Source organism: Diachasma alloeum, unplaced genomic scaffold (genome assembly GCF_001412515.2).
Source record: "Diachasma alloeum isolate Michigan unplaced genomic scaffold, Dall2.0 Dall_scaffold_00364, whole genome shotgun sequence".
NCBI classification, from domain to species: domain Eukaryota; kingdom Metazoa; phylum Arthropoda; class Insecta; order Hymenoptera; family Braconidae; genus Diachasma; species Diachasma alloeum.
Window position 1 is genome coordinate 915,030 of NW_021680503.1, and position 27,662 is coordinate 942,691.

Below are 27,662 nucleotides of genomic sequence, written 5' to 3' on the forward strand. Positions count from 1 at the left end.
GATTATTTATTTTTAGGCATATATATAATCGTTTTTCAATGCATGAGAAATCTCACTCCAATATCCCACACTTTTAAAACTCATGGTAGTCTCCCCTCAATTTATTCTTGAAACTGGTATTCTGTAAGTACCTAATGTGTCCTTTGACCCTATAATTGCCCTGTGGGCTGTTTGGTCTGTATACAGCAATAAATAAATAAATAAAATTGTGTACAGGGACAAGTGGAGTAAAATGGACACTTCTGTTACTAACTTTTATTAATGACCTATTAAATTGCTAATCAAAAAGGATAATTTTCAACATTGCGAAAAAAATTCAAACGTGTCCATTTTATGTCCATCAATAATAATAATATTTTTATGACTTACGGAATTGAATGAACGTCCCTAATAATAGTCCCCTGCATCTGTCACCGTTCCACGCACGTGCTACTGATGCTCCCCCTTCCTCACGCACCATTTCCCTCTCCCGTCCATCCCCACCGCCCCAATAACACTCACGTGCTACCCAACCAAATTCATTTCCACGAATAACGCGAATATAAACACAACTGTTGACTCCCAGAAATTACGATATATCGTAAATAATATATATATCCATCCACGGACGGAAGACTGTGGACATCAGTCCGAAACAGCCGGAGCCAGAAACCTTAACTAACTATATATCCATCCTGAACCACTGGTAAATTTAATGTCGAAATCCATACAGAGTATCGAACGATTACACCTGCCATGAAACGAACGAGTCTTTTTCGTCGAGTTAAGAACGCCGGGTGTCCTGTCATTAACCTTAATGCAGGCCATCAGACTGCTGTGACTGTTCTCTCGCAAGAGCCAGGGGTAATAAAAAAAATCGAATTTATTTATGAGGTTTTGCATTGTCATGGATGCTAATGGGGGATAGAGATAATGGGATCGTAAAATGTTTGAAAAATGAATTTATTGTCAAATCGTGACTCATTGTGCTCAAAATTAAATTGTTAACGGTATTTTATTTATGGGTTATACATAATTCATCCTTTATTTATTTATTTCTCAATAGTTCCATTCAGTTTTATGATTTGTTGCCCATTTTCATTCTTTCATGCCGTTATTATTGTTTGTTTACTTAATTTGTTTATTAATATTTGATATCGTTATTTGTTTATTTTATTCTTTGTTATTTAAATAATAGAGTTCACTTATAAAATGTCTTCGTTTAATAATAATCGATCCAGTTGTAAAATTAACTTGAAATTTATCATTCTTGAATATTTTATTGTACATTCTGTTCAATTAATTAATTACAGAATGATGAAGCTGTTCGAGAAATACCCAAGGAAAAATCCAGAAAGAAAAGAGTAAATCCATCTCTTGATACTGAACCCAACGATTATTCCTGTCAAAACAAATCGAAAAGTAAATTAAGCTTTGAGAATTTATCAAAAAATCGTGAGTATATTCTCAGTAATAAATTAAATATAAAAAATATCGAATGATGGGCGCTATGTGCACATCAATTATTCAGTTATTTATTTATTTATTCATTCATTCATTTATTTATTTGAGCTTTTAATCTACACCCTGAGGTAATGCAGCACCCCCTAAGGGCAAATACAAGATAAACCCAAATTCTAAAAAAAAAATGCATTGTATCATCTCAAGATAAGCATGACAAAGAAATAATAATTTTAAATTCACAATGAAAAATTTTCATGTTCAATATCAATTATCCCGAGAAATTATGTATGTGCAGTGAATAAACAAGAGAATCCAAAGGAACTTGCCAAGAAGAAAACTAGAGCGAAGGTCGACCTTGACTCAATGAAAGAAGAATTAAAACAGCTGGAGGATCCCCCGGAGACTGATGTGGAGAAGGAAATTAGTGTCAACAGATTGAATTACGAGTTCTACGATACCCCGTGCGAAGAGTTGGCTCAGAATCTCCTAGGTAATAGGTGTGCAAACATTGCAAAAGTGGGAAAAAAAAATTCTGAAGGTGGGATTATTCTCCTTAGGGAAAGTATTAGTTCGTCGGTTGGATAATGGATCTGTGCTGAGGGGGAGAATTGTTGAGACAGAGAGCTACTTGGGAAAAATTGATGCTGCCTCTCACACTTTTAATAATCGTGTGACACCGAGAAATATTCCCATGTACATGCTTCCTGGGACGATTTATGTGTACATGACTTATGGAATGTATTTCTGCTTTAATATATCGAGTGGAGGTGAGGAATTAAATTATTGCCAGTGGAGTAATTTCATCCATTTTTTTATTGACAAGCATTTTAAGCCTTACAATTTATTCTGCAGAATTTTACTCATTAAGACCCGGGTGTACTATCTTTCGAATGTTATCTGGATTTTTTTTATCTTTCGTAATCCAAAATTGTCAATTGAGTGGTGCATCATGTAAAAATTTCCAAAAATTATGATATAGTGATAAAAAAAAATATAAAAAATTCTGAACTTTTTTAAAGAGTGTTTTTAATTGAGATTCAGAATGAGTTGAAAAAAGTGGAAATTACAAATGTCTGATTCGCTGTGGCAAATGATCTATTAGCTGTCATTTTCCATGGTGGATAACAAAACACTAACCCCTCATGGGAAGTGACAGCTAGGTATCTCAATTTTCAAAATAGTGGTATGTCGTCATCTGCCATTTTTATGTGATAAAAGTGTGATTAAAAAATTCTCCAAAATATTACAACTTTTTTCAAAGAGCCTTTTCCGTAATAAATGTCTCTGTGCAGTGTGGGAAAAGATTTAGGAAATCAGTCTTCCCCCTGCATGATATTGGGTGACAGGCCGCCATTTGTCACCGTAAATCAGATACATTTTTCAATTTCTTGTTATTCAACTTATTCTGAATATAAATTAAAAATGCTCTTTAACAAAATGACAATTTTTTCATTCATAATTTTTCAAAACTTCTGCATGATGCAGGACTTAATTGACAATTTCAGATGACGAAAGATGAAAAAACACATCGAGATAACGTTCGAAAGATAGTACACCCGGGCCTTAAATCAAATACTTGATTAACTAATCTACTGTCTAAATGATAGACTCAACGAAATGAAATTAAATTGCAGAGATAAATTCGTTTTATGGAAATATTAGCGAAGAAAAATGATCAATTATCTATTGCAATATGAATTGCTCAGGTAAAGGCGCAGCAGTTCTTCTGAGAGCTCTCGAGCCCCTAGAAAATATGGAACAAATGCAGGAGAATCGTCTTTCCCTTCAGAAGTCGAAAAATAAAGAGAAAAAAACCAAAGATTTTCGCCTTCACGAATTATGCAATGGCCCCTCCAAGCTCTGTACAGCATTTCAAATCGACAGAGATTGCTGCAAATACTCCCTATGCACGTGGAAAAAAATGTGGATAGAGGATGATCCGAACTACCCTCGAGAGGACATGAGAGTCATAAAGACTGCGAGGATAGGGATTGATAGTGTTGGAGCAGAATGGGCCAACAAGCCCCTGAGATTTTATATCTATGGAAATTCTTCTGTAAGTAAACGTGATAAGAAATCGGAAGAGAACGTCGTTAGTGATAGTAAATAACTATTTTTATTGCACCCGATTCACTTCACGTCAGCCCATTTATGTTTTATTTATTATTAAAGTCAAAAATAATTTATAACCATTATGATTGAGACAATTTTTTACTTTTTTTATACGTGAATTTAATAAACTTGTAGCCACTCGGCCATAAATCTCTCGAATTCTCTTCCTCGATGGAAGGTTCGTCAATAAATCTGGAAAACCTGATCAATAAATCATCCACACGGAGGTAGAAACTTCCAGAAAGAAAGTAAACGTGATAAGAAATGGGAGGGGAACGTCATTAGAGATAATAAACAACTGCATGAAGATTTTTATTGCTCTCCATCCACTCCACATCGGCTAATTTATATTTATCTGTTATTTATTATTCAATTCAAAAATAATTGATAAAAATTACCATTGAGTCATTATACACCCGTTCTCTTAGGACAGTTTCTTACTTCATTTATACGTGCATTTAGTAAACTTACATCCGCTCAGCCATAAATCTCTGGTAATTCTCTTCCTCGATGGAAGGTTTGTCAATAAATCTGACAAACATCGTCAATAAATCAACTGCATAATGATTTTTATTTCTCTCCATCCACTCCGTCAGCCAATTTATATTTCATTTATTATTAAATTCAAAAATAATTTATAAAAATTATCATTGAATCATTATACACCCATTCTCTTAGGACAATTTCTCACTTTATTTATACGTGACTTCAATAAACTTATATCCACTCAGCCATAACTCTCTCGTAATTCTCCTCCTCGATAAAAGGTTTGTCAATAGATCTGAAAAAAAACAATAACTAAATCACCCACTCAGAGGTATAACTTTCCAGATATAAAGAATCACAATATAATTACTCGATCATAAATTCTCCGCAGTACAAGCACTCCGACGCCACGAGATTATCGATATCCGCCTTGATTTGATCCTTAGTAGATAGAGAAACTGATCCAACCGAAGTCGTGTCTTCCGACTTCTTCGATGCTGCTGTGAGCTGCCTCTGGAGATCGGCTAATTTAGTTTGTTGCTCAATCGACAGCATCGGTGTCAACGCTGCGATCAAGCAATCGCTGTGGAATCGATGGCCACAGGGGAATACGTAGAATGGCCTCAACAGAAGTTGAACTTCGCACGAGTTGCACGTATCCCTCACGTGGACAAACGTACATCTGAGTGAATAATGAGAGGTCAGGAATTAACATTTTTGGGCAATTAACTATGTGCGATGTGGGGGGGACGATTCACCTGGTACGAAATGCCTGGATATCCTTTCTTATTATTTCAGCTGCCTTTGTCGCATCCTGCATTTCCTCTTTTAGGTCTTGAATGTGTTGATTGTATTCCTGGTTAGGTAATAATTAATAATTAAACATCTTATCGATGATTTCAGGGATATTTTAGAATTGGAACAATGGCATTTGAATTTTCCATTTCAAGAATTTGAATTCAATTTAAGGCCCGAGTGTACTATCTTTCGAATGTTATCTGGATTTTTTTTATCTTTCGTAATCCACAATTGTCAATTGAGTGGTACATCATGTAGAAATTCCCAAAAATTATGATGGAATGATAAAAAAAAATAGAGAAAATTCTGAACTTTTTCAAAGAGCGTTTTTAATTAAGATTCAAAATGAGTGGAAAAAAGTGGATATTACAAATGTCTGATTCCCTGTGGCAAATGATCTATTAGCTGTCATTTTCCATGGTGGATAACAAAACACTAACTCCTCATGGGAAGTGACAACTAGTTATCTCAATTTTCAAAACAGTGGTATGTAGACATCTGCCATTTTTATGTGATAAAAGTGTGATTAAAAAATTCTCCAAAATATTACAACTTTTTTCAAAGGGCCTTTTCTGTAATAAATGTCTCTCTGCAGTGTGGGAAAAGATTTACGAAATCAGTCTTCCCCCTGCATGATATTGGGTGACAGGCCGCCATTTGTCACCGTAAATCAGATACATTTTTCAATTTTTTGTTATTCAACTTATTCTGAATATAAATTAAAAATGCTCTTTGAAAAAATTAAGAATTTTTTCTACTTTTTTTTATTATTCATTCATAATTTTTCAAAGCTTCTTCATGATGCAGAACTCAATTGACAATTTTAGATGACGAAAGATGAAAAAAAACATCGAGATAACTTTCGAAAGATAGTACACCCGGGCCGTAATTCATTCAATTTCTCATTTGTTTTGAAATTCAATAAAATTATTCTTTTCATCTTGAAGAAATGACACATCACATTCAGTTAAATTTTCAATAGTTTCTCTGAATTTTTTACAATGTTTAATCATTTTCATTGAGAATTCCAAAAACCAAGTGCATGAAACCGCAGTCAATTATTCATTGCTAAAAATCGTTGCATACCTGTAGAGAATTGCAAATAGCATCCTTGAAATGATCAATCGTAACGAAATCCGAGAAAAAAGGTAGAATATCCTCAATTTTGACCAGATCACACTGTTGCAAAAATTCCATTGCCTGTTGAATGTCATCGCGTTCTCGAACAACATGTTCAGCTGAAAAAAAAACCATTCTCATCAAATACACCTTGAATCCAACCCCTCATTACTCGACGTAAACAAAGAATCACCTATTTTCAACCACAATTTTTTCTTCAATTCGTTGTCGTTGTGCGATGGCATCGCAGCTATTATTTTAGCCAGATCTACATCTATGGTTAAAGCAAGATCAACTGCTGTAGTCCAGAGGCCTAATAAAGCGGAGAGCTGCACGCAAGCATCGGTTAAACCATTTTCTTGGCATAAACGCAGGGCGTAGTGCACGTCGTAGTGCACCATCGTTATGTCTTGACCTGTGAAAGAAACATTTCATTGTGTATTTCACCAATCAGGGCTGATAATCAGACTTGTCGTTCTATGCATTCATACCTTGAGAACCTATGTAACGCATCACCTCATCTCGTTTGTATCTGGCATAGAGTGACAGTAATAAATTGTGAATTGCTTGATCTGGACAACTTTGTTTGTAAACACAGAATTCAAGATACTTTATCACCTCTTTCGCCTGAATAAAATTTAAAAAAAACATTATCATCGAGTATTTGCATAACATTTTTTTTTTCAATAATTCAAATGATGAAAAAACTAACTGAGAGATCAGGAATTAATTAATTATCAATTTTAATTTGATAATTTTAATTTCATAATTTGAAATGATGAAATCAACCAAAAAAGAAATCAAATCATTAAAAATAAAAATGAATAAAAGTCAGGGAATGATTTTAAAAAATAGATAAATTAATAAATCAATGAATATCTCATCAACTCACATGTTTCTCATCACTATCACACGATACCAAAGCCGGTAGTAATCTCGACGGTTGCAATTGGCTTCCCTGCGAAATAATAGCAGCAACAGTTGGTTTTGGCAACTCCTGCAGCAGTGCCCCAGCAAATTGATAGAATAAATTCCTATTCCCCTGGCTCTTGAGCACCTCAAGTGCCTCGAGATAATTATTCTTGTACAAATGCTGGCGAATAACTTCCTCGTAATTGCGATGCATTATTGTTAGGCGAATTAAGTTATCTTTATCGCCATGACTGGCCATGAGGTTGTAGATGGTGCTCAAGTTCTTTTTTATGCACTCCTCCACGACTGGAATGCACAAGAAGCTGTCGAATTGTTTTTGCAAGTCCATGTACTTGGGATTATGGAGGTAGGAGGACTGGTCGCCTCTGAGGGCGCCCAGCTGGTTCATGAAGAGTTCGACGACCCAGACTACTATCATCGTTATCTGAGTCTTGTCCTGAGGCCTTAGGCCCTCCAATTTCTTCTTTAAGAAGGTCTTGAGGGCCTCGATCTGGGAGTCCTGCAGGAATTTCAGGGATATCTCCTCAAAGGAGGAGTGAGTGTCAGCGTAAATCAATGCACTTTTCTCGTAGTCATTCGCTTTGAACAGCATTTCAGCCTCTTTCACAAGCACCTGGTCGATGTGTGCCGGATTTCCCTTGCAGTACTGCTTCGCAAGCTCAAACTCACCCTTCTCCATATACACCTAATTATAATGAGTATTAAGGGGAGGTTCATCTCGGGAACAAATCTTTTGTTTTTCAAGAAAAAAACTTCAAAATCACTATTTTTCGCCTGATTTGCCTGAGCGGATTCGATTGTGTAGGGCAAAAAATCAAATTTTGAAAAATCCCCTTGATCACAAATTTTCGTTTCTTAATTATGAAGAATGCGAGAAAGTTGCTTTTTCAAATTTATTCGTTTATCAAAATTTTTATTAAAATATGAAGAAAAAAAATTCCTGCCCAAATATTACGTATAAATTTCATTTAAGGCCCGGGTGGATTATCTTTCGAACGTTATCTCGATTGTTTTTCCATCTTCTTAATGTAAAATATATGACAATTTCCATTGGATTTCACATCACCCAGGAATCCCTAAAAATTATGACTGTACAATAAAAAAAAATACAAAAAAAACATTTTCAACGAGCGTTTTTAATAAAGATTAAGAAATAGATACATCAAATTATTAATTTGCAATTCCTTCCTATTGGATTTATTTTTCAATATTATTCAAAAACGCTCTTTGAAAATGTTCACCTTTTTTTCAACGTTTTTTTGATCGTACAATCATAATTTTTGGAAACTCCAGGGTTATGTAAAACTGAATAGCAATTGGAGATCATTTCAGATTATCAAAATAAAAAAAACAAACAAGATCACGTTCGAAAGATAATCCGGGCCTTAAAATCTACAATTAAGGAGAGGAAAATAGTATTAAAAATTTTTTTTTCTCGAAAAACGAAAAAGTTTTACTTTTTTTTAACCTCCCCTTAAATTATCCTGATTGAACTGTGAAGCAGAATTAATATGTACGTGAATTAATTACGACAAAAATAAAAGTAGAAGAAAGAAAATGAATGAAGTTCTCATTTGTCCTATCACTCACTATTTAATTTTCAATTAAACAATCTACTTCCCGAGAAATGACCTGTGGTAAACATGAAATATTTGTCCTTAGGGGCATATGACCCCAGAAAATCTAATAAAAGTGTTCTACTACTATCATTACCTGCCATACGTTTCTCTCCTCTCGTGTTACTTTGTATTTGAACAGCCCTCGCTCTGTGTGAGCCCAGATCGCCCCAGTCATTGGGTCCTTCGTGATGTTGACTAGTTTTCCAAATGTGTCGTTGTACACGTCCTCGAAAATCAACTCTTGGTTCAGGAGGGAAATTCCTTTGACGTGATCGGAGTATAAGAGCAGAGCGTGGAATTTCGTGAGGATAAAGTTTATGGGGGCATTTTGGGAGGTCGACACTGTCGAACCACTGAGACTTGTCTCCGGGGAATAGAGCATCACTTGGTTTACGAGGACATTGTCAGGGTCTGCCTTGGGGCTTACCTGAGAGGAGAAAATGGAAATTTGTATTTCATGATTTATTCATAATTGTAATTATTGATGTTATGTCCAGACTTTTTCAAAATAATTTTTTTCCTCACTTTCTCATTGGTTAGAATAGAATTTTCTTTATGCCTCTTGATAATTGAACCTTCCCCTATTTATCTTAATTATTTCCTTTCTTCAAGTTTAATTTCTTTATGAAAAAAAGACTCAGAAAGGAGTGTTTAAAAACCAAGTGAATGAAGAATTTTTAATAAAGAGAGAGTTAAAAATTTAAAACCAGTGGGAAATTAATAAATTAGTAATATGCTTCCGAATGATCATTTTGCTTATTTTTTCCATTGTATATTATCCGTAGCCCATTTTATTTTCTTGGATTGAATTATTTTCTTTCCAACTAATTGTTTTAGATTTTCCACTTAATGAAATTCTATCATTATTATTATTTTTATTATCCCTCACGAGTTTATTCATTCAAAGTGAGATCGAAATAATTCTTTTTGATGATAGTTGAATCAATTTGAACATTTTTCTTCCATTCAAATAATTAGTGAAAGTGAATTTTCCACAAAGATGAAAATTGTTGTTTCATCGTTCTTTGATTATTTTATAAAAATTTCATTTATAAATAATTGAATGCATTCGAAACATCACATTTAAAGGAACCGCCAGAAAGCTAACTTTAAGAGGAATTCATAAAAAATCGACATTTCCAAAAATTATCCCAAAAATGAAATTAACCGAGACAGTTATTGTAACCACCTTTTAACTTCGTCATAGTCGCATTGAAACATACATATTAAGCTATGATTGAATTCATTTGAAGCGCAATATCCAAAGATATCTGCAGAATTCTCATTTTCGAAAAATACGAAATTTTGGAAAAATTTCACAAAAATCAAAATAACGGTCATTGCCATCGCTTTCATCTTCGAACTCGGTCAAAAGGACATCCCAACGAATTTTTTAAGCCATCATTCAATGAATTTAGAACAGTTTTTTTTTAGTTATCGTGTTACAACTGAATTTTGAAAAAATTCGAAAATTTGAAAAATGAATCAATGAATTAAATTTTAATTAATGGCGATGGATAGGGCTTAGCAATACCTTTATTTAAGAACGGACACGGTCTAAAAAATGCATTTCCGGACTTTTTGGATCATAATGGGTCGGTACAACACAAAAAATCCAAAACTTGAATTTCCACGATTACAACGCCCCATTCGGAAGCAAAAATAGAAAATAAACGTTCATTCATCTTCTCCTTGAAACAAACCTCTGCATAGAGTATTCCTGTTTCAGTCAGCCATCCAAACGATTTTGGAAAGCCCTTTGGTACCGGATAATAGAATTGCATTCTTGAATATGGTAGGGAGCTCTCCAATTGGCTAAACCGTTCTGAAAAGAGGTTTATCTACATGAAACAACAGAATTATGAGTTTGAAAATTTATTCTGCACAATAACTGACCTTCCACATTCAAATATCTGCTGAATATTTGCTGGAGTAACGGCTTCTCCTGAGCATTTGTTATCGAACCTATGTACTGATAAATCCGGATCTTCGTGGTGACTATTATCACGTATTTATCGGAGTATGGAACCTTGTGGAATGCTATACCAGTTATTGGGGGTTTACTGTGTTCACCTATATCGAATACCTGATAATAAAAAATTGGCATTCATTTATTCATTAATTAATTCAACAAATTTTTCTTCACTCTTCTTTTCTACTATTCTCGTGTCTTCGTGTTACAGTTGTGTCCCACACATGACTTGTGTGGGTATGAGACAATGCAATGGCTATTCTGTCCTACTTACCAGTCCATCTACCTCTTTACTTCCGTAGAGAGGCAAATAATTAGGAAGCTTTCGGGAGTAACAGATAATGCGATGAAGGATGATTTTTAAATTACCTAAACTACAATCAACTCTTCCAAATTGTCATAAAGAAATTTGAAAGAATTAACGTCATGATTTCAATGTCAGAGAGAAGTGATTATGGATATCTACCTGCTTCCAATATTGCTCCAGACTCGTATTAAAAATTTTATCAGCGTCAAGACTAATTTCAGTTTCAAAAATGAGTCCTTTGGAGGTTCCCAGTAGAATAGGACCAGTGGTTGTGTCTGAGGTATTCGAGAAGTTCCAGCCAACAGCTGTTATTTCGTGGCCTCGAAATTTCCCAGCCTAGAAAATCGTCAGTAGTTCCTCACAACAATTTTCATTATTTCATTATTTCATTATTTCTTCACTATTAAAAATTCGTCTGAATTTTTCATGCTAAATTCCGGAAATTTTGATCGTGTTCAAGTTCCACTGAAATTTCAAGAAATCTTGTCATTGAAAACTCAAATATTCCATTGATTTTCTGTTCAAATGATCTGGAAATCAATCAAATAGTTGATTTATCAGTGCAATTTTTCCATAAAAATTCAGGGAAAAATTGAAATCTCGTGTCATTCTGTTTTTCNGGACACGGTCTAAAAAATGCATTTCCGGACTTTTTGGATCATAATGGGTCGGTACAACACAAAAAATCCAAAACTTGAATTTCCACGATTACAACGCCCCATTCGGAAGCAAAAATAGAAAATAAACGTTCATTCATCTTCTCCTTGAAACAAACCTCTGCATAGAGTATTCCTGTTTCAGTCAGCCATCCAAACGATTTTGGAAAGCCCTTTGGTACCGGATAATAGAATTGCATTCTTGAATATGGTAGGGAGCTCTCCAATTGGCTAAACCGTTCTGAAAAGAGGTTTATCTACATGAAACAACAGAATTATGAGTTTGAAAATTTATTCTGCACAATAACTGACCTTCCACATTCAAATATCTGCTGAATATTTGCTGGAGTAACGGCTTCTCCTGAGCATTTGTTATCGAACCTATGTACTGATAAATCCGGATCTTCGTGGTGACTATTATCACGTATTTATCGGAGTATGGAACCTTGTGGAATGCTATACCAGTTATTGGGGGTTTACTGTGTTCACCTATATCGAATACCTGATAATAAAAAATTGGCATTCATTTATTCATTAATTAATTCAACAAATTTTTCTTCACTCTTCTTTTCTACTATTCTCGTGTCTTCGTGTTACAGTTGTGTCCCACACATGACTTGTGTGGGTATGAGACAATGCAATGGCTATTCTGTCCTACTTACCAGTCCATCTACCTCTTTACTTCCGTAGAGAGGCAAATAATTAGGAAGCTTTCGGGAGTAACAGATAATGCGATGAAGGATGATTTTTAAATTACCTAAACTACAATCAACTCTTCCAAATTGTCATAAAGAAATTTGAAAGAATTAACGTCATGATTTCAATGTCAGAGAGAAGTGATTATGGATATCTACCTGCTTCCAATATTGCTCCAGACTCGTATTAAAAATTTTATCAGCGTCAAGACTAATTTCAGTTTCAAAAATGAGTCCTTTGGAGGTTCCCAGTAGAATAGGACCAGTGGTTGTGTCTGAGGTATTCGAGAAGTTCCAGCCAACAGCTGTTATTTCGTGGCCTCGAAATTTCCCAGCCTAGAAAATCGTCAGTAGTTCCTCACAACAATTTTCATTATTTCATTATTTCATTATTTCTTCACTATTAAAAATTCGTCTGAATTTTTCATGCTAAATTCCGGAAATTTTGATCGTGTTCAAGTTCCACTGAAATTTCAAGAAATCTTGTCATTGAAAACTCAAATATTCCATTGATTTTCTGTTCAAATGATCTGGAAATCAATCAAATAGTTGATTTATCAGTGCAATTTTTCCATAAAAATTCAGGGAAAAATTGAAATCTCGTGTCATTCTGTTTTTCAATGTTAATGTTCCACTGAAAATTCAATCAAGTTGTGAAATTTCCACCTCACTCTCACTGAAAACTCCTGAATTTCCGTGAATTCTACTTAAAAATAAAAATTTCATATTCTTTTTTTACCTAAATCCGATTCAATGTCACTCTCATGAGATTTACTATAATATCTTCCACGAAATTTCAAAAAATGTCTAACAGTACTCACGGGTTTTAATTTCGTCGCAGTTTTGTGGAGATAAAATAATTCAGAGGGGGGATTCTCTCCATTCTTCGGTGCCAATGCCAGTAATAAGTGATTTCCAAGTGGATCCAGAAATAATCCACTCATTTTCATCTGGGGCATGCACTTGGACACATCAATCTCCTCCTTCTTCTCTGGGTTCTTGACGTCAATCCTGAGGATAACGTTATTCGCCATGGCAATCATGATGAGATTACTGCTGACTGCCAGGTGGAGAATATTGTCAGGAGGGCGAAAGTTCACTCTCTGCCTTATGAATATGGGCTCTTCGTCTTGGAGCTTCATCTGAATGAAACCTGCTGTGCTCTGAACATTTAATCATGAATGAGTTTCCCACAAATTTATAATGAAGGCCCGGGTGGATTATCTTTCGAACGTGGTCTTGATTGTTTTTATTATTTTCATAATCTGAAATGATCTCCAATGGTTATTCAGTTTTACATAGCCCTGGAGTCTCTAAAAAATATGATTGTACAGTCAAAAAAACGGTGAGAAAAAGTGAGAAAGACCCAATAGGGAGGAATTTCAAATTCATAATTTGATGTAGGGGAGGGTGGAGTAAAACGGACACTTTAGACGTTTTTAAAATTATTCATACCTCAGAAACAAATTGATCAATTGTGTTTAGGCTCGGTTCAGGCTCGTCACAAAGGGAAAGAATTGTTCTTTGTATTGAAAAAAAAATATTCAATTTTATCAACATTTCAACACCTCATCAACATTTTTAAAAAAGTCAAAAGTGTTCGTTTTACCCCAACCTCTCCTATCTAATGGCTGTTAGGTCGTCATTTCTCAATGTAATGCATTCACTTTTCCCTCTCCATTGGACTTATTTCTTAAGCTTTATTAAAAACGCTCTTCGAAAATGCTCAGTTTTTTTTCTCCTTTTTTTAATTGTACAATCATAATTTTCAGGGACTCCTGTGTGATGTAAAATCCAATAGAAATTGTGAGATATATTTTACATTATGAAGATGGAAAAACAATCGAGATGACGTTCGAAAGATAATCCACCTAGGCCTGAAATTAAATAATTAGAGTTTAAATTAAATAAAAAGAGTGGACGAGCGATAAAATTGAAGTGATAACAATAATTACTTAAAGAATGAAATTAAAATTATGTAGAGACGACAGTTGGCTTACAATATCAGGCCTCATGGGCTCTGGCCCAGATGGCTTGGAACGCTGAGAGGCTTTCTCGTACTGATCGAATATTGAAGTCATTGTTTCCTTATTTTAATTACTCGTTCAATAGCATCAATTAATCTGCCACTTTTTCATGTTCAGGCATGAAGAACAGGGTCTGCAAGAAAAAAGTCCCCTTGAAAATTATTTAGAACAAGTAATAATAGTAAATAACTGACATGAAGCATTAAAAATAGCAATAAATAATTGATAGCAGTTGACATATGTTGAATTAGCAATCTCCGCAGCTCAAAATAATTCCTAAAATAATTGCAAAGATGAGTTGTTCTGCCCCTAACGACGCATTAATTCCGTGATGACCATTAACAGCCCCAGAGCTCATCCCAAATAAGTAACAACAATAATAAATAATTGACAGCAGAAGACATGTTCCATTGACCCACCTGTCCAATAATTTCTTCCTCCCCCCGATGTCGAGAAAAATGAGAAAAACACAGGGATAACCTCACATTTTGCTCCAATATTGAAATACCAAAACCCATAAAAACAAGTTGTTCATCAATGAAATTCCCATTAATCACACGAGACAACAATTTATTGATAATCCTCATGCAATTGACACCCACCCTCTACGAAGACTTGTCAATGCACTCCACTACTTTTCATCTGTCATTCGAGCGATATGAGAACAGATGAGAAGCGCCAGTGGAGCTCTGAGTTTCGTTTCTCTCTCTCACATTTCGTGCCCATCGACACGGGAGAGGACCCCCCGACCGTGACAGGTCGAACGCGTTTGGTTTGTCGAGGTCAAAACTTCGGAGAAAATAAATACTTCATCCCCTCACGTCTGAAAATTTTCTCCAATCGAAAACACCTGGTCAGAAGAATCAGGGGGACAATTATTACCGGATAAACATCATTCCGAAAACGTTATCAGTGCGCCATGCCGGTGACGCCCTTCCCTTTCTGAAGAATTAGTCATCTTTGGACAGGAATTGATCATCGAACCTCTGTTGCAACAACAACATTAGCATCTCAGTGGGTTTAATTTTACTGTTGAGCAGCCATGGACAACAAAGGGCGTAAGGTCATTGTTTGTGATAATGGAACTGGGGTAAGGTTATGTCCAACTACAAATCATCGATATGTGTCATTAGCGCGATAATTATCCAATTGTGCTGACTATTTATGAAAATGGATTTTCCTTGTTCATCAGTTTGTCAAGTGTGGATATGCTGGTGCTAATTTTCCAGCTCACATATTTCCATCGATCGTGGGACGTCCCATTATCAGAGCGGTGAATAAAATCGGGGACATCGATGTGAAGGTAAAAGCTAAATCATCAACAGAATCATTTATTCACGTTTAAGAGAGAGTGGGTGAAACGAGGCGCCTTCAATCGTCGATAACTCGAGAACGGTAGAGTGAAATTCCTTTCTTTTCATTTTCGAGGTATTTTTTCGAGCTTTAAAATGAGCTCTGACTCGTCCGAATCGCATCGTTTAGTCCGGAGATATTGAGGATTGAACGAGGCTCGGTTTACTCCATTCGTGAGAATAACTTTTTCCACGACAACAGAATAAAAATGATACATTTTGGGAAATGAAATTTATAATCGTATTATTGTGTTTTCAGCAAGAACTTTGCGTTCGTGTAAGTCAATTTGTAGTATCCAATAGTCTTTTGTGCTAGACGTGTTAAATAAAAGCGAGAATAAAGAGAGGAGGAAGTGATTTTTTAACAAAACTCCAGTATATCAAGCCCCCCAATAATAATAGCACACACTCACGTACCCAAGCCAACCGATCAGATATGTAACGGATTTTATATTAAATAATTAATCGTATTCATGTGCTTTACAAATTTGCCAACGATATAGGACGTGCTTAACATGCCTGTAAGTCAATACGTATCTCCTGTAGCAAAATATGAATGTTTATCAGAACCATGCGCTTGATTGTTTTTTTATTTACACTCAAAATTGAATTGCTTGACGTTTTTAGTTATCGAAATATATATGTCGTTGTCATGGAAGTAGAGTGTGCATCTGGATATTTTTTAGTGCAACTGAATTGTCGTGGTGTGTCGAGGGAATGTTTGGGGAATGCTACTGCTGGGGATTTATTTAATTCTTATTTATTTGGATATGAAAACAGGAATTGATGGTGGGGGATGAAGCGAGTAAACTACGATCGCTTCTGGAGATCAGTTATCCCATGCAAAATGGAATTGTCAGGTATGAATGGGGGATTGTTCAATTTTTTTATATTTATTTTGTTTTTGGAAATGAAAATGGAGTGAAAAGTGTGAAAATTTTGTGGATAAATCAATGGATACTGTAAATTTCAGTGCAATTACTCTTTGAAAATTGATAGAAATCAGGAAAATTCAGGTGAATATTCTTGAATTTTTGAGGAATTGAAATGTCAGCGTAATTTACGGCTGAAAATTCAAGTAATTTAGGGAATTCTCATCTCCCTGCTGATAAAAAATTTGAAATTTCATGATTTTTCCCCCTTAAATTTAATTTAAACACTTGACTTTCTCTTGAATTCGCAAAGTATTACCAAAAATATTAGACACGTTTTTTTTCTAAATTCAATAACTCATTAACTATAATTAAATTATACAATAATAATAAGAAGAAGTGAAATATTGATAAATGATTGATTATTAAAAAAGTTCCAAGTCCCTCTACTCTTCATCCTTTTTGAGAATTAAACAAAAAACATGTCTAACAATTTTTTAATTCCATTTTCCTACACCATTCTATGAAATAAAAAAATTTAGTGCAACAATGTTAATTTGAGATGATAACAACAGAATATTTACAGGAATTGGGAGGACATGTGCCATGTGTGGGATTACACATTTGGCCCTGAGAAGATGAACATCAATCCACGAGAGTGTAAAATATTGCTGACAGAGCCGCCGATGAATCCAACAACAAATCGAGAAAAAATGATTGAAGTATTAACCCCCTCCCACTAATAATATCACCACGAGGTCTTGGAGGATTCTTTTGAATTAACTGATGAAATTTTACAGATGATGTTTGAGAAGTACCAATTTGCAGGGGTTTACATCGCAATGCAGGCAGTACTAACTCTCTACGCCCAAGGGCTGATAAGTGGAGTTGTAGTGGACTCTGGAGACGGTGTAACCCACATCTGTCCAGTCTACGAGGAATACGCGCTACCGCACTTGACTCGTAGACTCGACATCGCTGGGCGAGACATCACAATGTACCTCATTAAGTTGTTATTGCTGCGGGGTTATGCTTTCAATCATTCTGCTGATTTCGAAACTGTTAGGATGCTGAAAGAAAAATTGTGTTATATTGGGTATAACATCGAGACTGAGGAGAAACTGGCGGTTGAGACTACTGTTCTTGTAGAATCTTATACTGTAAGTTACATTAAAATTAATTAACTAATGGTCTTTTCCATTAAATTAATCAGACAATTAAAGAGTTCTTGTGGCTTTTTGTTATTCTATCATCATAAAATTTTATGTTTGGAGAGGACTTGAAACAGAATTTCGTGGGAATAAAATTACCCAGAAGACAAAAGAAGAAATGAATTGATCGATTAAATAATTTTTGAATCACTTGTTCAATTTTGGTTATTTATCAACTTGTTTGTCTTGATATTAGTAAACTATAATCTCAATATTTATAAAATTATATTCTCATAAATTAACAAAAGAGCCAAAAGAAAAATTCAATTATTTAATGTATTGCATAATTAATTCTTGAATTGTTTTAATCTCTAGCTGCCTGACGGTCGAGTAATTAAAGTCGGTGGTGAGCGTTTTTCCGCTCCTGAAGCTCTCTTCCAACCACATTTAATAAACGTAGAAGCTCCAGGGATCGCAGAACTAGTATTCAATACCATTCAATCCGCAGAAATTGACATGAGGAGTGAATTATACAAGCACATTGTGTTGAGTGGGGGCAGTACGATGTACCCAGGACTGCCCTCGAGGCTCGAGAGGGAAATAAAACAGCTGTATCTTGAACGAGTGTTGAAGAACGACACGTCCAAACTAGGGGTAATCAACTAAATTCAATCACTCCATCATTCGCGATTAAACTAATGACTATTTTCTCCTGCAGAAATTCAAAATTAAGATCGAAGATTCACCCAGGCGTAAAGACCTCGTCTTCATGGGTGGAGCTGTCCTAGCAGAGTTGACAAGAAATCGAGACTCATTTTGGATCACGAGAGAGGATTACCAGGAGAAGGGACTGAGTGTGTTGAAACAATTGGACAATTACGATTCGAAATAAATAGGGAAATTCAATTCTTTGGAAAACGACGAATGCAGCCAAAAGAATTCGCGGGGACCCACGAGAGAGATCTCCCAACAAAAAATTTATTGGGGATGAATTTTCATTCTCATCGATATCATCCTCACGAGTTGGCAGAGCTAGATTAGAGTGCGACTTTTTTACATTTTTTTGTACATGTTTTGTATTTTGCGTGTGAACAGGGGAATCAAATTCAATCTTCTATTAAATGTGCAATTAACTTATTCATTCAACTAGAATTAATCGTACTTTAATAATGTCAATTCACTGAGATGATTGTCAGTTCGAGTGAAAATTCATTACTTCAATTAGAGACTCTTGTGAGAGGAGTAGATAAACTTATTGCGCTCTTCAGCGTTGTGTAAATAACGTGCATTTTCATTCAATATTTGTTTTAAAACGTGAAAATTCCATTTTTGTTACAGTAATGATTATTTTACCTTTAATTGAATAATTAAATACAGAATGAGCTCAAAATGTCCATTTATTTTCAATTAGGCAGGATCGCACTGTCAGAACTAAGCAATATTATATGTATATTTTTAATTAATTTTTCGTAATAGCATAAATCTAGAACAGTCTTTATTAAGTTTCATTCATTATTTGCTCACAATTTTACACAATTCTCTTTCCACATTTTCTTTTTCATTGTATAAATAAAAGTAACAATATAAATTGTATTTTTTTTCCCGTATTATACAGAGGCGAATACAATTATAACTGGCAGAATGTAACAATGGATAATGATTCTCAATGAATTTTCATCTTCATTGTTATTTACTCTTTTTCTTGTTCATTTTGTACAAGTTTCATCTTTCTCTTTCACACAATTTGTGACAAAATTTACATTTATATAGCGACAGATGAGTAAAAATTGCAGATTGAAGTATAATGCTCATTAATCGAGGAAACGATGAAAAAATACGAAATAACGTAGCTTAATGGTTTTAGTTAAAACATAATTGGTTTGTCTTTGCATTGATCGATGCAGAAATTGGTGAAGCGTTTCAGGAATTTTGGATACTCACGCTTGTACACAGCACGGAGGACTGCAGCTGGTGCCCAACCACCAGGATTAACTTCAATTGAAAATTAATACCATTAATTATCTCCTTAAACCCTCTAGAGTATAAAAACAATGGATACTTACCAACAGAGCAGTATGTAATTTTACATGTCAGATCTTCTCGACGTATGTTCTTTGGATCTTTCGGTGGATCAATGAATGTTTGACAGACTAGGCAGACTGTCAAGTAGACCCTGACACATTTTCCAGAATTTGGCTGCAAAAAAAATTGATCAATTTTCTTAAAATAATTTTGCATTTTTTAAATTGATTAAATAATGAATTAATTAATAACAATTATTTAATTAATTAAACATTATGTGAATCATTATTAATCAATTAATAAATTATTGTTATTAATAATTCATTAATAATAATTAATTTATCATTAATAGTTAATTAAGAATTAATGATTAATTAATTAATAATTTTTAATTAATTAACCAATTGGTTTTATTCAAATCCCATAAAAAAATTAATTATTTACCGGATATTGAGGATGCTCCGTGCTATGATTACAAACAATCCACAAATCAGCGGCATCCTGATCCTCACTGTCAGCTACACTCCGCATGTGAGACCAGAACAGAGCGTCGCGCTGGCTAGCCGGCCAAATTCTCTTATGCGTCTGGAGAAAGACTAATGTATCACTGGCAATTGTCTCGACAACAGTCATGTCCTCGAGGGTGGCCTCCCAGCCACTTCTGTACTCCGGACTGAAGAAGATCTCGCAGACTTCTCGTGCCGTCACACCCTTCACCATGTGGCAAGCCTTCAGGGGGTCCACTACGAGACCATCTGCCTCCTCCTCGCGCCTGTACATCTTCATCTCACCGTCCTCGGCGAATAATTGCCAGCCACCTGCACCACCCACTCCCAAACGGGCGTAGTGCAGTTGCTGGAGGGTTACTTTCTCGATCTAATGGAGAAAATTGGGAATTCATTCATGAATTAATGCACATTTTGGTAATTAGCCAATTCTGATACTTAATTGTTATTTTCAATTTGCAGAAAATTTTTTTACTGCTGGATATGAGGGAATTGTGACGACATCGTACAGACGTTTCCTCAATTGATTGTACACTGAGAATCAGTGTACAATCGTTCTCAAACAAGTCTTACTTGTGCCAAGAAAATAGTTTTTTGAAAATGATCAAAAAAGGATTTTTATTGGGCCAAACATGCGGAGAGTGCGCCGGAATGAAAAATTTTGGACGCCAAAATAGATTTACTAGTTCAAAAAAAATTGCATTCTCTGTACACGCAAATGTTATTTCTAGCACTACTCCTTCATTATTCGATACTCCCATACGTATTTTGCTCCCGAAAAATCTCTGTTTTATGCGAAACAGGGGATAGTAGTTTTTCGTTTCGATTGTCTAATAATCACAGACAAGAAATGAACCCTTAAATGAAACAATAATAATGATATCATAGCAATCTTGTAACTTAGGGATAAAATATTTGTTGATAAATATTCTTCTGTATGAGATATTTTCATTCTGAAAAGGCACCGTCTGGTGTGAATTATCCGCCTCTTGAGCCAAATATTTCGTTGCTGTCGAAAGCAGAGCAATTATTCATGTTTGAAACTTCCACATTCGAACCAAACAAATTCCTTTTTGGCAATTTTCAACTAGCGATTTTGTTGGTCCAAACAAGACTTGTTTGACAACGTGTTTGTTTTTCTCTCAGTGTAATTTCTTCGTGTTTTATCATTCTTCAAAATGAAAAAATGTGTTTGCACATTAAAAAATGTTTTTGAACGAATATTTTTAGTCTATAGGTAAAATAAAGTTGTTTAAAAAAATACTCTGCAATCGAAAGAAATACGTGTTCAATGTTTTTATCCAATTTTCATATTTAAGCATTTCATGCAAGAGAGCCATGGTCTTACCTCAGGCCACAGTTTATGACTTTTAGCTGGTGTCACTGGACTCAACGCAACGGACACTGACTTCTTCTTGAGACGATCTCGCAATTGATTGTCCTCATCAATCTTATCCAATCCCGTCTCGACAGCATCGTAGAACTCCTCGTCACACAGAGCACTATGTGGGCCTTCCTTCAGAATTAAATTCAAAAATGAATATTAATATTGTTTGAATATTAATATTCCTCTGTATTTTTCTTTGCGATTATCTCTTTTTTCGCGTACATCACAGAAATAAAAATGTTTTAATTTTCAGGGAAATGTCCCCAATTTTCAGGAATTCAGTAGCGAAGCGGTAAACCGGGTCAAGTCGATTTTTACTATTGGATTTTTTGACGAATATCTCGGAATCTAAAACAGATAGGAATTTTGTTATCATGACCTTTTTTGTAGAGCCAAATGAGTTTCACAAAAAAGGTGATGAGGAAAATTTTGCTATCTCTCTTAGATTCCAAGATATTTATCAAAAGTCAAAATCGATTTATCCCGGTTTACCACTTCGCTCTGAATTCCTATCTAACTTTTAGAAATATATTATCAAATGTCACTGATAGAAATCGCTGATGATCAAAGTCATTCTCATCAGTGTCTAGTATCACCAATAATTGCTGATAGATTCCCAAAAGCCAGTGACATGAAAATAATTCCTGAAAATAATTTTTTTTCTCTGTGCTAATTTTTTTCACTCACTACGACAACAGGTTTTGATCTCAGCCTAATCCTCCCCATAGTTACGAGCAATTAAAATTATTCGCGAGGGGATTGTCTCGTGTGGATGTCTCACGAGACTTCGATCCACCGAACTCAACTGATAAACTGAATACACTATCGCTATGTTTACTAGAGCCCAGTCGTTATATACTTGCGTAATCTTAATTTATGGAGAATGAGTAGCTCACAGTTGTGGGACCACGCGTTGCATAAACTGTTTGGACATGGTACGACCAGTACAGTCTTCGATCATTTCTGGAAATGAGGAATTTATGGAAATGGCCCATCCCAAAAATTTTCTCCGGGGGCAAAATTCTCGGTATTTGATTTCTATCTCGGAAATGCGGAGCCGATAGAAATTTTGGGATCCATCTGTCATTCCCCTTTCTCCAAACAGAGGAGAATGTCAAATGAGAAATCGAAACGTCTTGCATTGCAAGGTCACGCGTACCCAGAATTTTGTAACATTGTTATCCAATTAGTTGCATAATGCGGTTATAAAGTGTAGTTTTCGTCATATTGGTAATCCTCCCGGAATGTTAATAGTAGTTGAGGTATTTCATTCAAAATCTAGGTTTGAGAGGTGGGTCAGGGGAAGGAATTGTTATTCTCTCCGAGTTTACGTGAAATCTAAGCATACAATGGATTGTTTTCGTCGTATTTATAAACGATTAAAAATTTTAATGCCTACACCGTTCGAACTTTACTTCTGAAATTTCGAGTAGAAAACCTTGAAATTTTTAAAAATCACGCATTCACACGAAATATTCATGTATTTGTACTCAATGGAATGGAAATTTTCAGGTGCAAATCAGTAGCGAAGCGGTAAACCGGGTTAAGTCGATTTTTACTATTGGCTAGTTTTTGACGAATATCTCGGGATCTAAAAGAGATAGAAAGATTTTTGTCATGACCTTGTTTGTAGAGCCAATAGAGCGTTATAAAAAAAGTCATGAGAAAAATTTTGCTCTCTCTTTGATTCCGAGATATTCAGCAAAAACTGGCTAATAGTCAAAATCGACTTAACTCGGTTTACCGCTTCACTACTGAAATGATAATGAAAATTATTAAATAATCTGAAAATTCAAACAACAATTTTCGTGAATTTTCAATCCACTGAAAACTCTGTTGAATGTTATGTTCAATTTCCGCAATGAATTTGAAAGATCTCGATGTCATGGAAATGTCAGTAATCTAACATGAAAAATCCAATTATCCTGAATTTCCAATCTGAATGCGAGAATCCATGAACGATTTGATTTTAAATTTAATTCAAATTCACAACATTGAGAATTCAAGTGCAATTATTGTTTAATTTTCAAAAAAATTCTAACTGTGGGGATTTAAAGGGACATATAATTCCGAGAATCAATTGTTTATAAATTATTTACAAAAGCTCATCTTCAAAAACTGCAGTTGTTTACATTTATTAAATATTTCCCAAAAATTCAAAATCAATTTCATTCTGTTTTCAAAAGAATCAAATTTAAACTCTCAAAGTTTGAATAATGATATTATTGCAGAATGTTCGATGACCCAGGGGGAAATGGGGCACAAATAGACGCTCTGATATCCAACTAGAAATTTCGGAAAGAATTCCAACGAATAAAAATGTCTATATTAAAAAAATTAGCAATGCATTTTATTTCTGAATAAAAAAATGTTCCTCCTTAAAATACGCATTTTCACATTCCCAATTAAAATCGACTCTTGAGGGTATGATGCAAATGCCGCATGAACGACTTTAGCTTCAAATATATTTAACGCCTTTTTCGGAACGAAATAAAACGGGTTAAGTCACAATTTTGGGAAAAATCCATTTCAGAGGAGCTGAGTCGACATAACCCGAAAAAAATCATTTAAAAATGAGCTAAGCCGCCTTAGCTCGTTTTATATGGATTCAATGGGTATTCTTAATACTCTTCTCAAATTGGAGTAGTCTGAATTAAAGAATTGGATTTTTAGCTTTTCCATTTTACCGACTATAGAATTTCATTATGACTCTATAATAAAGGAAAATTAATTAAATCCATCTGTCTGATAATGTCTCAATCGATTTTTTTTATTGAGTGGCGGTTTAAGTCGACATAACTCGGTTGGAGGGGAAAATCCGCAGCACTAAGTCGACTTAACTCTTCGAGTGTGGAAAACAATCCGAGCTAATTCGTTAAAAATGGTTAAAAAATGGTCTGCAGAAGTGACAACTTATTGTGCTAAAATCTCTCTCGATCTTGAACGAAATCCGTGCCTGAGTTTGATTAAATTCACAAAAGGACAGTCTCTATCAGTTTTTCGGCTCTCCTGTAAAATTCACATTTTTCGACTGAACCCGGTTTACCGCTCGGCTACTGAAATGGAGTTGAAAATATGCGACAACAATGAAGATTTAATTCAAGGTCCACCTAGACAAATTACGCATTCCCTCAGAGTCTCCGTCAAATGGAAAAATCGTGATAATTGTGAAGGTTTACCTCGTAATCAGGGCCACCATGGATGACCACCCTGGGCCTAGTAGTGTCCCCCTTCTGCGCGTTCACCTGCTCCTTCAGTGCCCTATACAACTCCTGCATCTTTCGTTTCTTCTCTGTCTCTTTCTCCAGTTTCCTCCGCCACGCGTCTTCACGTTGATTCATCAGCTCCACGCAGTGCTGGAGGGTCGCTAGCACTCCTTCACTGGTCGCCTTGAACGTGATAGCCTCGCCCTTAAAATCCACCGACTGCAGGGCTGGATCGAACGAGTCGTTTCTATCAGTTTTCCCCGAATTCTTCGCATTTTCAGCGCAATTATCGAAGTATTTTTGGAGTGTATCAACTTGCTGGCTCAGGATGTCTTTGAATGTCTCCAGTTCATTCAGCTTTTCCTTCAAACTTCGCGAGATACGTTTGCTGAAACTTCCACCACTCGTCGTGGACTGAGTATTCGATATCAGGGAGACTGTACTTCCGTGACGTTTTAAACTGTTCTCACTTCCATATCCTGATTCAGCCTATTGTTAAATTTTAAATTCAGTTCTGAAATGCATTTGCCAACACGGAGGAATAGGATAAAACTGTCTTCAATTGTAAATATCTCATGACCCAGTGATACAATTCGAATAAATCAGCTGTCATTTTGAAGCTTGAAAATATATCTTGAAAATGACAAAAAAATCCGGAAATTCCACTCTGCCATTCTCGAGTTATTAACGATCAAAGACGCTCGGTTTGACCCCACTCTCTCTTATTTCTATAGCGATTTGTCGTAATGCTCACTTTGTACGATTTTAATACGTCAACCCAGCGTTGCTTCTCCTCCGGAGAATTTGCTCTGAGATACCACACCAGACAATCATTCACTGACACGTCAAATCGACACTCGTCAAACTCATGACCCTGGAGTTAAAAATAATATGCAAAATTATCAGAATAATAATTCCCACTCGAAAGCCTTCCGCTACGGGAATTAAGGAGGATTTGTTGAGGCATTTGAACAATACTGATTAGAATTCTAATGAGTCAATTGATGCGCATTGATACACGAAGGAAAACTATTCTCGATAGAATGAAAATTCGAAAAGTCAATTGGACAATTTTTACGTCAATTTTTCATGAAATATGAAATATTCTTGATTCAAGAATCAAGTATTCCTCATTCAAAAACGGATTTTTAAATTCAGGAATGAATGTTCGTGCAGAAATGTCTTTGCAATGACAAAAATAAAAATATTCTCGTAAAAAATATGGTTTCGTTAGTGTGAAACGACGTGTTACAATACAGATAACTCTCGTTAATACCTTGATATCAGCTTTGTAAAGACTGATGGCGCCGCGACACTCGAACTACCATTACATTCATATTTTTTTCAATTCCGAAATTGAATATTGAAATAATAAAATGTTATTGACTTGAAGTTTAAGTTTTCTTAATTAAAAAGTACAATTTTTTAAATTCGAAAATACAATACACGGAAAAAATACATCGCAACTACAATTTTGAAAATCAATTTGACAATTTTTGGATTTATTTACATTTCTTCAATTCCAAAATGAAATATTCTTGAATTACAAATAAACGGTTGTAAATTTTAAAATGAAGTATTCTCCCTGAAAATATAGATGAGAATGTCTTCAGCAATAAATATTTCGTTCATGTGGCACTTCTCAGAATACAAATAAATCTCGTTAATTCCTTGATATCAGCTTTGTAAAAACTGATTGGCCCCGATAGCCGAAACCATATTAAATTGATATTTTTTTTCAATTCCAAAATTGAATATTAAAATAATAAAATATTACTGACTTGAAATTTCAGTTTTCTTCATTAAAAAGTAAAATGTTTTTAATTCGAAAACACAATACACGAGAAAAAATACATCCTAACTAGAATTTAAAAAATCAATTTGACAATTTTAGAATTCATTCCAATTTCTTCAATTCTAAAATAAAATATTCTTGAATTAAAAACAAACGGCTGTAAATTGTTGAATGAACTACTCTCCCTTAAAAAGTAGAAATGAATTCATAACTCAGAAACAGATTTATCAATTGAGCTCAGTCTAAGCTCATCACAAAGAGGAATCATTGTTTTTCAATTGAAAAATAAAATGATTCCATTTCGTAAACAATTCAACACGTCATGAATATTTAAAAAAAAATCAAACGTGTCCGTTTTACCCTACCTTCCCCTAACAAAAATATTTCGTTCATGTGGGCCTTCCCAAAATCCAAAAAAATCTCGTTAATACCTTGATATCAGCCTTGTAAAGACTGATGGAGCCCCGACACCCGAACCCACTGTCCTGCTCCGACTTGTAATAGGACAACGTGCCATCCTTCAAAACAATGAACCGTATCTGCCACCCATGAATGTAGTTCGTCCACTTGGACAGCGTCCCCTGCAGCTCCGGTACAGTGACACCATCCGACTCTTCCTCATCCACATCATCCCCATCGACCCCGATCTCCACCATCTCCGCGTCCTCCCCGTTGCTCGCACAACTGGCCATCCTGATCACTTCCCAACTCAGTATTCACCTCGCGTAAGCTACCTGACAGCGACAACTACTCCAGATTCTAGGAGTAAAACAGCCTTCACCAAGTCACCCTCAGTTTTTTAATGACAATTGTCTCATCACCGTGACTCACACCAACGACAACAACATTCAATTCTGATGATTTGGAATTGTCAAGACAAAAATTGACTAAACTCCGCCCATTTGTCAGACTCTTCTCGTCTCCTCAAACCATTCAATTTGCTGTATCATATGATTCAAGGACCAATTTACGTGTTTATGGTGTGTGCATTACAGCGAAAAACACTGGTATCAATCATTCGATGGGTGAGTGGACACTCGAAACGACGAAATTTAGCACTGAATTCATTAAAAAAATGCTCTTCAACTATCAGAAATCCTCGGGAGTCATGATTTTCCTTGAGAAAGAGATTTTCACTGGTTCATTTTTTAGTTCTTTCGAGGAGTAAATAATTAACTACGACACTTGATGCGTCAAGACGCAT

At 35.2% G+C, this 27,662-nt stretch overlaps 4 protein-coding genes across 7 annotated transcripts; 2 read left to right on the plus strand and 2 right to left on the minus strand.

Annotated features, from left to right (window-relative positions):
- LOC107041393 (DNA-3-methyladenine glycosylase) lies at window positions 1-4,116 on the plus strand. Its single transcript, XM_015261931.2, has 5 exons — window positions 1-843; window positions 1,293-1,434; window positions 1,739-1,933; window positions 2,001-2,210; window positions 3,150-4,116. The coding sequence occupies exons 1-5, from the start codon at window positions 736-738 to the stop codon at window positions 3,551-3,553; spliced, it is 1,059 nt and encodes a 352-aa protein (XP_015117417.1). The 5' UTR covers window positions 1-735; the 3' UTR covers window positions 3,554-4,116.
- Window positions 3,847-14,927, minus strand: LOC107041390 (vacuolar protein sorting-associated protein 18 homolog). Its single transcript, XM_015261925.2, has 15 exons — window positions 14,770-14,927; window positions 14,141-14,300; window positions 12,962-13,303; window positions 12,300-12,476; window positions 12,108-12,155; window positions 11,758-11,947; window positions 11,565-11,686; window positions 8,605-8,937; window positions 6,851-7,576; window positions 6,450-6,585; window positions 6,152-6,373; window positions 5,926-6,077; window positions 4,800-4,897; window positions 4,412-4,723; window positions 3,847-4,336 (listed from the first exon to the last, which is right to left on the minus strand). Exons 2-15 carry the CDS (start codon window positions 14,219-14,221, stop codon window positions 4,273-4,275), a joined length of 3,003 nt encoding a protein of 1,000 aa, XP_015117411.1. The 5' UTR covers window positions 14,222-14,300; window positions 14,770-14,927; the 3' UTR covers window positions 3,847-4,272.
- Window positions 14,847-19,135, plus strand: LOC107041392 (actin-related protein 2). Of its 4 annotated transcripts, XM_015261927.2 has the most exons (9): window positions 14,847-15,257; window positions 15,360-15,470; window positions 15,779-15,796; window positions 16,023-16,040; window positions 16,300-16,379; window positions 16,978-17,113; window positions 17,192-17,551; window positions 17,918-18,196; window positions 18,261-19,135. In XM_015261927.2, the coding sequence occupies exons 1-9, from the start codon at window positions 15,210-15,212 to the stop codon at window positions 18,432-18,434; spliced, it is 1,224 nt and encodes a 407-aa protein (XP_015117413.1). In that variant the 5' UTR covers window positions 14,847-15,209; the 3' UTR covers window positions 18,435-19,135. The 4 variants fall into 4 exon arrangements, with proteins under 4 accessions (XP_015117413.1, XP_015117414.1, XP_015117415.1 ...); XM_015261928.2 differs by lacking the exon at window positions 16,023-16,040 and having other exon boundaries at window positions 14,848-15,257; XM_015261929.2 differs by lacking the exon at window positions 15,779-15,796 and having other exon boundaries at window positions 14,848-15,257.
- LOC107041391 (collagen type IV alpha-3-binding protein) lies at window positions 18,922-27,662 on the minus strand. The gene is made up of 7 exons (XM_015261926.2): window positions 26,890-27,662; window positions 25,418-25,537; window positions 24,637-25,152; window positions 21,419-21,586; window positions 20,009-20,440; window positions 19,606-19,738; window positions 18,922-19,534 (listed from the first exon to the last, which is right to left on the minus strand). Exons 1-7 carry the CDS (start codon window positions 27,148-27,150, stop codon window positions 19,407-19,409), a joined length of 1,758 nt encoding a protein of 585 aa, XP_015117412.1. The 5' UTR covers window positions 27,151-27,662; the 3' UTR covers window positions 18,922-19,406.